Below are 11,459 nucleotides of genomic sequence, written 5' to 3' on the forward strand. Positions count from 1 at the left end.
CTTGTAGACGACATAGTGTGGCCAGAAGATGAGGACGCTCTTCCTGCCGATGCCCAGCATCTGATCTCTACTCTGCTTCAGACCAACCCACTGGTCCGACTGGGCACAGGTCAGCATACACGTGCATGTTGACAAAATGCTTAACATCAGACGTGTGCTGTAGCAGAAATGGATTAAACTGCCTATTCATAATGAAAATATAGATTCTCTCAACAACACGCATCTTATCTCTCTTTCCCTCTCTCTCCCCCTCTCTCGCTCGCCCTTTCATTCTCACTCTCCCTTTCATTAATTCTCTCTTTCTCTTTCTCTCTCTCTCTCTCTCTCTCTCTCTCTCTCTCTCTCTCTCTCTCTCCCCCCTCTCTCTCTCTCTCTCTCTCTCTCTCTCTCTCTCTCTCTCTCTCTCTCTCTCTCTCTCTCTCTCTCTCTCGCTCTCTTTCTCTTTTGCTGCCCCAGGCGGTGCATTTGAGGTGAAGCAGCACTCGTTCTTCACTGAACTGGACTGGAACAGTCTGCTGAGACAGAAGGCTGAGTTCATCCCCCACCTAGAGTCAGAGGAGGACACCAGCTACTTCGACAGTGAGTCTCTCTCTAACTGCACTGCCCCCTGGTCACATGGAGGAGAACTGTGCTGACTCGTTGCATACTTAATGTATAGAATAAGGCAGTGGTATTCAAACTTTTTCAACGGGGACCCCGTTCTCTTCTCCAGAATTTCTGGGGAACCCATTTTTTTGCAACAATTTCTCGTTACCCAAGCCCACCCCACCCCTAATCTATTGACAAAAATGTTGATTTTTACATCAGCAAATAACCTTCAATAACATTTGAATCTCTTATCAAAGAAACCAATAAATACATTTACTTAATAAAATTGTATTTCTCAAAAAGGTTTGCATATTGTCCTATACAATAATCTTTACTCTGTTCCTCAAAAAATAACTGCAGTTTGGTCGCAACCCCAACTTTGAATACCACTGGCATATGGGATACAGATATGAACTAGCTGTGTTTGGAGCTTTCAGGCACTTGTCCATACTATTTGTCTGTGTGTGTGTGTGTGTGTGTGTGTGTGTGTGTGTGTGTGTGTGTGTGTGTGTGTGTGTGTGTGTGTGTGTGTGTGTGTGTGTGTGTGTGTGTGTGTGTGTGTGTGTGTGTGTGTGTGTGTGTGTGTGTGTGTGTGTGTGTGTGTGTGTGTGTGTGTGTGTCATGTCCTCTTCCGTCCCCAGCCCGCTCAGACCGCTACCACCACGTCCACTCTTATGATGAGGACGACACCAATGATGATGAACCTGTTGAGATCCGTCGTTTCTCGTCCTGCTCCCCTCGCTTCAGCAAGGTCAAACTCTACACTTACTCATCTTTAAACTTCAGTTAAACACAGTCTCAAATAGCCGACCTGTCCATTTTAATAGCCGGCCCACACTACACATTTCAGCAAATAAATGCCTGTTTGAAATAAATACTGGGTCTAAATGAATTGTTTACAACGTTTCCATGAATTACCATGAATTGTTTACAAGGTTTAATGTTTAATTTGTTACATTAAATAATTCAGTAATGACTCAAAAAAGTGATGGCAATCATCAGTTTTTATCGCCAGTAAGAAACTGCTAGCCATTGGCTGCTAACAGATGAGAACTGCTAGCCATTGGCTGCTAACAGATGAGAACTACTAGCCATTGGCTGCTAACAGATGAGAACTACTAGCCATTGGCTGCTAACAGATGAGAACTCCTAGCCATTGGCTGCTAACAGATGAGAACTGCTAGCCATTGGCTGCTAACAGATGAGAACTGCTAGCCATTGGCTGCTAACAGATGAGATTGGCTGCTAACAGATGAGAACTGCTAGCCATTGGCTGCTAACAGATGAGAACTACTAGCCATTGGCTGCTAACAGATGATAACTGCTAGCCATTGGCTGCTAACAGATGAGAACTGCTAGCCATTGGCTGCTAACAGATGAGAACTGCTAGCCATTGGCTGCTAACAGATGAGAACAGCCATTGGCTGCTAACAGATGAGAACTGCTAGCCATTGGCTGCTAACAGATGAGAACTGCTAGCCATTGGCTGCTAACAGATGAGAACTGCTAGCCATTGGCTGCTAACAGATGAGAACTGCTAGCCATTGGCTGCTAACAGATGAGAACTGCTAGCCATTGGCTGCTAACAGATGAGAACTGCTAGCCATTGGCTGCTAACAGATGAGAACTGCTAGCCATTGGCTGCTAACAGATGAGAACTGCTAGCCATTGGCTGCTAACAGATGAGAACTACTAGCCATTGGCTGCTAACAGATGAGAACTGCTAGCCATTGGCTGCTAACAGATGAGAACTACTAGCCATTGGCTGCTAACAGATGAGAACTGCTAGCCATTGGCTGCTAACAGATGAGAACTGCTAGCCATTGGCTGCTAACAGATGAGAACTGCTAGCCATTGGCTGCTAACAGATGAGAACTGCTAGCCATTGGCTGCTAACAGATGAGAACTGCTAGCCATTGGCTGCTAACAGATGAGAACTGCTAGCCATTGGCTGCTAACAGATGAGAACTGCTAGCCATTGGCTGCTAACAGATGAGAACTACTAGCCATTGGCTGCTAACAGATGAGAACTGCTAGCCATTGGCTGCTAACAGATGAGAAACTAGATAACAGAGAACTGCTAGCCATTGGCTGCTAACAGATGAGAGAACTGCTAACTGAGAACTGCTAGCCATTGGCTGCTAACAGATGAGAACTGCTAGCCATTGGCTGCTAACAGATGAGAACTGCTAGCCATTGGCTGCTAACAGATGAGAACTGCTAGCCATTGGCTGCTAACAGATGAGAACTGCTAGCCATTGGCTGCTAACAGATGAGAACTGCTAGCCATTGGCTGCTAACAGATGAGAACTACTAGCCATTGGCTGCTAACAGATGAGAACTGCTAGCCATTGGCTGCTAACAGATGAGAACTGCTAGCCATTGGCTGCTAACAGATGAGAACCCCCCCCAGAAAGCAGCTGTTCACTCTTGTGACGAAAGTAAGACCTGCAAAAAAAAATGCAGATTCAACGAGAACAATTATTCTGTCAAGGGTGGGGTTTTTTATACATTTTTACAAGAGGCATACTAAGACAAAATAAACGTGGCACAGTGTGTAAATGATAGCACATTAGTGCAGGAAATTAAGATATTGCTTAAAATACTGGAAGTGAATTCAGGAATTAAACAATTAACTATGCAAGTGAGCAAACGCTGTGTGCTTTAAGCAAATAGACACCTGACTCAAATAGAAGCCAGTGTCTAATAAGCACATGTTGTGTTTAGTGATTCAAGCAAATAAATGCCTGGGCTATTAATTGATGTTTACGTAAAACCTATATTTTGGCCTAATTAGTTCTTCTGTCTCACCTCCCTTCTCCAACACTCCTTGCTGATCGAGATTAACTTGATGCCCCTCATTGTATAGGTTCAGTGGCACAATCTGAGCAGAAAGAGACATACGCCTGAGGCATGTGTGTCAATAATAACGTCTGAGCCAAGTGACTTAATGTGACGATCACACATGGTAGACTAAGTCATGAAAGAACCAATTTTGTAACCTTGGATTTTATTGACACACATGCCTCAGGCGTATGTCTCTTTCTGCTCAGATCTCCCCTTCTTGACTAATCTGTGAAAGCTAATTGTGCCCCTGAACCTATTGTAAAAGTCATGGGAAAATGTGTAATTTTTCCCTCTGTGGGTTCTGAAAGCTTATTGGTCCTCTCTCTGTTGGGAACTACAGGTGTACAGCAGCATGGAGCACCTGTCCCAGCTGGAGCACAAGCCCCCGATGGTGACCCGGCGGGAGCACAAGGGTCCCAGGGAGGACCGGGCGGCCAAGAGAGAGAGTCTGGGCAGCCTGACCTTGAGAGACAAGAGCTGGAGGACAGGATCACCTGAGATGTGAGTATGACCACTACTGTACTCTGACTAGTACTAGTACCCTCTTACATTACATAACAAGTAGGAAATGTGACATTGTTGGTCCTCATTATCAAGGCTCTCATTATCATTACTCATTGTTTGTTTTCATAAATACAATAAATCTATTCTGTACTGTGTTGTTGTGTGTAGGAAGCGACTGTCATGCTCAGAGTCATCCTTCACTGAGAGTGACTCCAGTCCTCCATCTGGGGCCCGGCGACGCTTTTCTGCCCTCATGGACACTCACCGCTTCGCCTCCCCACTAGAGGCCGATCCTGAGCTGCCAGTGCCCACCAGGCAGCCCCCAGTCAAGGCCAGGGGCACCTCTCTGGAGGGGGCCATGGGCACCACATCCGTGGGCACCACATCCAGCCAGGGGGATTTTAGGAAGGAAAAGGAGGGCAATGGGTTGACTGCTGGAGGTGAGGACATTTGGCATTAGATAATGGATGAATCCTGGCTTGACATACACTTTGATACCTACATGATATTATTCCTCCATCTTTCTGCTCTGCTCCAGACAAACTGCTGAGGCCAGCTGATGTACCAATGGGTGTCATCCCCAGCCTCAACAGTACTGTGACTGCTGGGGCAACAGAGCCCCAGGGGTCCCGGGCTACCAACGAGCTGGTCCTGAGGAGGGTCCGCCACAGCCAGCTCTCAGCTGAGGGAGAGAAGCGCAACTCGCGACCCGTGACCAAGGTCATCAAGTCTGCCTCCACCACAGCCCTGTCTGTCATCATACCTACAGGTGAGGAGCTGGAAGGCAAGGAAGTGTGAGAAGAACGGGGCTGTCTGTTGCTAATGACAATATTAATGTTAAACAGTTAAAACGGTTAACTGGGCTTGTTATGGAAAATTGTACATTTCTTAAAAACTATCAATTGCTTTGACCTTCAATTGACTTATTCAGATGGTTTTTCTCACACTTTATTCCTGTGATTCCCTCCCCCCTCCTCAGTGGAGCAGCATGGTACGTCCCCCCTGGCCAGCCCCATGTCTCCTCGATCCATCTCCTCCGACCTGTCGTCCCGTGACTCCTCCCCCAGCCGAGACTACTCGCCCACCGTCAACGTGCTGCGTTCTCCCATCACTATCCACCGCTCTGGGAAGAAGTACGGTTTCACCCTCCGAGCCATTCGAGTCTACATGGGAGACAGTGATGTCTATAGCGTACACCACGTGGTCTGGGTGAGACGGCGATAGAGATGATATGTTCTGTATTCGTTTCCATGGACAAAGTAGTGTTAAGTAGACATCACTCTTTTTGAGAAGTTCTGCATCATAAAAAAGCATCGCTACAATTTGTAGTGGGAAAACAGACTTGTCCAATAGCATGATGACTTGTTTTGATTGATGTTGATCTGCTTCAATCACAGCATGTGGAGGACGGAGGCCCTGCCCAGGAGGCGGGACTCTGCGCTGGTGACCTCATCGCTCATGTGAACGGGGAGTCTGTCCACGGGCTGGTGCACACTGAGGTGGTGGAGCTCATTCTGAAGGTGAGAGGAAAGGAAAGAAACAACAGGTGTTTTTTCTACAGTATAGAATACAGGTGAAGCCTATCATACACGGCGTGCACAATCTTATCATTATTTCTATGCACATTTTCCAACTCCAAACCATATAAACTTGAATACTTATTGGATTGAACCATTTTCAGGCGATAAGTATTTGTGTGATGAGGGAGGGTGTGGTGAAAGTGAATAACACCTTATGTCAAGGTGTGCATAATTACCAGGCAGCTTCACCGGACAATCAAACGTTTTGTTGCGAACAGTCAACTGGGGCGTATAAAACACATGGAGAAGAAAAGGTGCAAATTAACTGCAAAAGACTGGAGAATAATTAAATGTAAAGCTACCAAGAACCCATTATCCTCCAGTGCCACCATAATCCAGAACTGCTACCGACCTGGAGTGTTCAGAAGTACAAGGTGTCAAGTGCTCAGAGACATGGCCAAGGTCAAGAAGGCTGAAACACGACCACCACTGAATAAGATTAAACAGTTGAAGCGTCAAGATTGGGCAAAGAAATACCTGAAGACAGATTTTTCTAAGGTTTTATGGACAGATGAAATGAGAGTGACTCTTGATGGTCCAGATGGATGGACCCGTGGTTGGATCAATAATGGACACAGAGCACCACTTCAAGTCAGGCAAGGTGAAGGAGGGGTACTGGTATAGGCTGCTATCATTAAGGATGAGGTAGTTGGACCTTTTCGGGTTGAAGATGGACTGAAACTAGAAGATACTTTCTTCAAGCAGTGGTACAGGGGGACGTCCTCAGCATTCAAGAAGGCCAGGATCTTTATGCAGGACAATGCTCCATCACATGCATCCAAGTACTCCACTGCTTGGCTAGCCAGCAAGGGCCTCAACGATGCCCAAATAGTGACCTTGCCCCCTTCCTCACCTGACTTAAATCCTCTTGAGAACTAGTGGGTCCTTCCCAAATGTGAGATTTACAGTGAGGGAAGACAATACACCTCTTTGAACAGCATTTGGGAGGCTGCAGTTGCTGCTTCAGCGAAAGTTGATCAAGAACAGATCAAGAAACTGACAGACTCCATGGATGGAAGGCTCAAGGCAGTTATTGAAAAGAAGGGTGGCTGTATTGGTCACTGAATATTTTTGAAAGGCCTACATTTTTATTTAATTGTCATTTTGTGTTACTTATTTGTTACACTTACTCTACAAATTGAGAGTAAAAAGTGAGTTGGGAGAAATAATTTTTGTAATGTAGTTGCCTAATAATTGTGCACACTTATATATTCCCATGAGAAAGACAAAACTCACTATTCCTTTGTTAAATATTCAGGTTTGAGATTCAATAACATTTTGGATTGACTGAGAGCATTGTGTTTGTTCAACAACAAAATGAATCCTGAGGAATACAATGTGCCTAATAATTGTGTAAGCAGTGTATACTATACTTTTTTTGGTTCCGTTGTTTCTCCAGAGTGGAAACAATGTGACGGTGACCACCACTCCCTTTGAAAACACCTCCATCAAGATTGGTCCTGCCCGCAAGTCCAGCTACAAGTCCAAGATGGCACGGCGCAACAAGAAGACAGGGGCTAAGGAGGGACAAGAAAGGTACAAGTGGGTTCCTCTGCACAGCAGATGCTACACTATGATTTCAGATGAGCGCTCTAGAAAATCAATGTCATTGACTCTGTTCTTCTAACTCTCTCTCCTCTCATCCTCCCACCTCTCTCTTTTCACTTCTCACTCGCAGTAAGAAGCGCAGCTCGTTGTTCAGGAAGATCACTAAGCAGTCGAACCTGCTCCACACCAGCCGCAGCCTGTCCTCTCTGAACCGCTCTCTGTCATCAGGGGACAGCCTACCAGGCTCCCCCACCCACAACCTCTCTGCCCGCTCCCCCACACAGAGCTACCGCTCCACCCCCGACTCCACCTACCTGGGTCAGTATGAAGGGCAATACATTACTGTACAGCACTCCTCTTAGCATCTGCACCCTCACATAACAAAATAATAGTTTGAATGATTGCTATATGTCTCCTCTTCACTCCTCAGGCAACACTTCTCAGAGCAGTTCTCCAGTCTCCAGCACCCCTAACTCTCCGGCTGCCTCCCAGCACATGAGACCCAGCTCCCTGCACGGCCTCTCCCCCAAACTGCACCGCCAGTACCGCTCAGCCCGCTGCAAGTCAGCTGGCAACATCCCTCTGTCCCCCCTGGCCCACACACCCTCCCCCACCACCTCCTCTCCCCCACCCCTGTCTGGCCACACAGTGGGTAGCTCCAACACCACTCAGGCCTTCCCAGCAAAGCTCCACTCCTCTCCCCCTGTGGCCCGTCCCAGGCCCAAAAGCGCAGAGCCCCCACGCTCACCTTTGCTACAGCGGGTTCAGTCGTCAGAGAAACTGGGTGCAACCCTTCTACCCTCCTTTTCATCTTCGTCTTCAGCTTCCTCACCCCTTGCAGGAGGGGTGTCAATGCGTAAGCACAGCCTGGAGGTGTCACATGGGGACTACAGGAGGGAGTCTTTCCACTGCGAGCACAGCCTGCAGAGTCTGCTGGAGATGGAGGGAGAGAACGGGCCCGTTCCCCCCTCTCCCTCATCTTCCTCCTCCCCTTCTCCCCCCACGGTTGGAGAGACAGGGTGCCTGAAGCTTGCGAGGAGGCTGGGGAGACAGGAGTCGCCCCTGAGCCGGGACACACTGCTGACAGGGAGGGAGAGAGCTGCCCAGACTACAGCATATGACCCACACACTGACAGCACACCTGTTAAAGTAGAGCCCAAGACCAGCGCTAGTGAGACAGCTAAGACATTAACCCCTTGTGAGGCTCTGAAGAGAAAAGCTTCACCAGTACCAGGTGAGGCCCAGCCTAGCCCAGCCTCAACCCCCTCCACTCCAGGGGCCAAGTCCAGCCCAGCAGACAAACCTCTAAGCTCTAGTGCTCCAAGCTCTGAGACAGCCAGTGGTGGCCCTAATCCCACTTACAGGGCCCCAGTCCAGGCTACATCCCAGAGTCCGCTCTCCCAGGAGCTTAAGCACCAGGTTGTCCAGACAGACACCACCCCAGCAAGCAGAAGCCAGGAGAAGAGTGAGGAGAAAGGGAGTGGGGGTCCAGACAAAGTCACCACACAGAGGGCGGGAGCTACAGAGTTGGCCAAGGCAAGTAAAGACACACAGATGGGAGAGAGCACTTTGAAAGGAGGGATGGGTGGCATTGACAAAGCCACTGAGACCAAGGTTAAAGGACCTGCTCCTTCAGTCCCAACCCAAGCACCAGCCCCGACCCCGGCCCCATCCCCTCTTACCATAGGCCCAGTTCCTGCTTCAACAAAATCCAGAGCAGACAAGGTTCCTGTCCCGTTGAGCAGCTACCGAGGGGCCAAGGAGGAGAGGAGTCACCTGGAGGTGGTGGAGGAGAACCCTATGTCCCCCTCCTCCACCGCTGCCTCCCCCTGCTCCAGCAAGTCACGCCCCGTCTCCCCTGGTGACAAGCCAAGCTTTGTGACTCAGCTGACCAGTGTGGCCAAAAACGTGCTGGGGCCTATGAAGATGGGATCCCAGGAAGGGCCCAAGGGCGGTGAGGAGAAACGTGGAAGTTCAGCAGGAAAGTCTGAGGCTCCGTCTGGAGGTGGTCGACGGGGCGCTCAGGGGACATCTCCAAGTCCTACCGGCTCAGCTCAGCCTGAAAAGGCAAACACAAGGAATTCAGGTAAGCACCACTCCTGATCTGCAAGTGAGGGACAAACCTGGGATCTCCCGGAAAATGCCTTTTGGACCAGAATATCATGCCCCACCATATCAGGCACCTACAGGGCACCCTCGAAAAAGGGACAAAAACATGTACGCCTAAAGAAACAGAAACACACCAAATAGCTAGAAAATACAGACCTGTAGATAAAACAAGAATATGTTGAGGAATGTGCTTTAATGCTGTTCTCAAATGTGTGTGTGTATGTACTGTATGTGTAATGTATATAGTAAAAGCGTGTCTGCTTGCATGTTCCAAATTGTACATGAGAGATGAAAGAGAATATTTAAAGAGATGAGGAAAAAGAATCTAACAGACCTGATGGTAGTGAACACTGTGAACATCATGTCAACAGCCCCCACATGTTCCCAATGTAAACAGCATGTCTATAGGCAGGCTTCTGTCACAGTCTGTCAACACGAAGAACATTACCCATGTCCGTCAACTCCGGTGCCATCTTTTCACTCAGTTGAAATACCTAAAGATAGCACCTTGTTCTTTTTCTCACACAGTACCTGGAAAATAGATTGAGAGAAGAATTGTTGTATTGGTGTAACATGCATTGGTGTAACACATTGAGATGTGTTTCTAACTGGACAAAGAAGATGACCTGCTTGCTAAATGTGGAACTTGGAATTGTATTGTGTAAAGGAGAGCTGAATGAATTTGTTTGAGTGTTTTAAGGGCTGAGTCCTGGTTGGATTTAGGTGGACTATCTGAACTTGCACAGGGACACTATGCAATGGGCTTTTTAAGTATTTTCCTGTGTGTCCCCTACAATGTACCCATGAACGGATGTTAGGGAGGTAAAGGTTTGCAATAAGCCAAGCAAGCAGATATATTGTTCTACGAATTGTCTGCATTGACTCAACCCACTGGGCACACACTGGTTGAAGTCAATGTTGTTTCCACGTAATTTCAATGAAATTATGTTGAACCAACATGGAATAGACATTGAATTGACATCTGTGCCCAGTGGGCATTGTGAAATGTGCAATTATTTAGGTTCTGACATGAATACAGTGCTAATGAATTGAACTAAAGAAGTGGAACCCATATGTCTCTGCGTGTGAATTAAGTGTGGTCAGGTGATGAAATTGATACTATAGAATGGGAGTCTTGTTTGAGACTTACTCGTACTCTGGCAACGTAGGCTAGAACTCTCCCTTTTCCATGTATGCAAAATTAGCATTGTATAATGTAATGTGCGAATAAAAGTGCCAGTTTATTTGAGGGATATGTTGTTTACAGTGATGAGTAGTGATGAATTCCTAGTGAGATCTGAGAGCCCACCGTAGACATAGGCAGCACTTTCATCAGGGACGTAACTTAATATGTTCATACCCATACCTGTATCAGACTGCCATCTTGTGGTCATCACACGGACTGTCCTGAACATATTATTTTAGGTAAAAATGTAATTGACACATAATCAGTTCACAATTGAATGACACAAGATTAGATTTTATCTGAGATATTACCCTCATATCTTCATGATTTTCTATTGTAACCACTGTTCCATTCATATAGCTACTAGAAACTTGTTTGTTTGTCTAAATACTATTTGAAAAAACTTTTGTTGTTTGTATTATGACCGATAAAGAGAGCTGTATGATACAGATACAGTGCTCCTAGGAGAAAACAAACAGCTCTTATTTAGATGAATGCTAGTTAAAAGCTTGTGTTTGGGTATGTGGGGGTGTGCGTGGAAATTGCACTTTATTTAGTGTCAAATGTATTTATTTATCTATTTATTACACTATTTATTGTATTTGATTATTTGTCAATTGCTCTCAAATGGTTTACTTGTGCATTGTTCTTTGAATCGTTATTTATATCTCTAAATTGTAAGTCTACAAATGAGAGAATTTACCAAATCTGTGTGGTTGTCATATTTTGTGCAGTTATACTTCTGTCATTCCATAAGAGAGTTGCAATACACCATGGCCTCTGTCCATGTTGACTTATTTGTGAGTTTTGACTTTTTTATGACACTTCTCTCAGTTCATTGTTGTCCATGTCATTTTATTCCCTAGGCACTGTTATGAAACCAATGCAAAAAAAAGCCTATAGAGTAATAAAATCCTTCAAGATAATCCTTAAATTACCATGTGCCTGTTTGTGTTCTTGTTGTGAGACATAACTTTGACAGACAACTTCTAAATGAATATCAACAGGGCCACGTTCAGCAAAACGTTGTTCAAACATGCAGACAGAAATCATTATTCTATACGTCAGAGAGGCATGTTTGTTTTAAGTAGCATATA

General features: G+C 46.3%; 1 protein-coding gene across 1 annotated transcript in view; it reads left to right on the forward strand.

Moving 5' to 3' along the window:
* LOC118364656 (microtubule-associated serine/threonine-protein kinase 1-like) overlaps window positions 1-11,299 on the forward strand; it is a 70,850-nt gene extending 59,551 nt beyond the window's left edge. Inside the window, exons 16-26 of the mRNA XM_052491283.1 lie at window positions 8-109; window positions 457-579; window positions 1,230-1,339; window positions 3,776-3,936; window positions 4,108-4,379; window positions 4,478-4,708; window positions 4,919-5,148; window positions 5,337-5,459; window positions 6,919-7,055; window positions 7,198-7,385; window positions 7,498-11,299. Coding sequence (XP_052347243.1) covers window positions 8-109; window positions 457-579; window positions 1,230-1,339; window positions 3,776-3,936; window positions 4,108-4,379; window positions 4,478-4,708; window positions 4,919-5,148; window positions 5,337-5,459; window positions 6,919-7,055; window positions 7,198-7,385; window positions 7,498-9,170 — 3,350 coding nt within the window. The 3' untranslated portion in view covers window positions 9,171-11,299. The remainder of the gene's footprint in view (window positions 1-7; window positions 110-456; window positions 580-1,229; window positions 1,340-3,775; window positions 3,937-4,107; window positions 4,380-4,477; window positions 4,709-4,918; window positions 5,149-5,336; window positions 5,460-6,918; window positions 7,056-7,197; window positions 7,386-7,497) is intronic.
* The last annotated feature ends 160 nt before the right edge of the window (window positions 11,300-11,459 follow it).

Source organism: Oncorhynchus keta, chromosome 32, assembly GCF_023373465.1.
Source record: "Oncorhynchus keta strain PuntledgeMale-10-30-2019 chromosome 32, Oket_V2, whole genome shotgun sequence".
Lineage (NCBI taxonomy): Eukaryota > Metazoa > Chordata > Actinopteri > Salmoniformes > Salmonidae > Oncorhynchus > Oncorhynchus keta.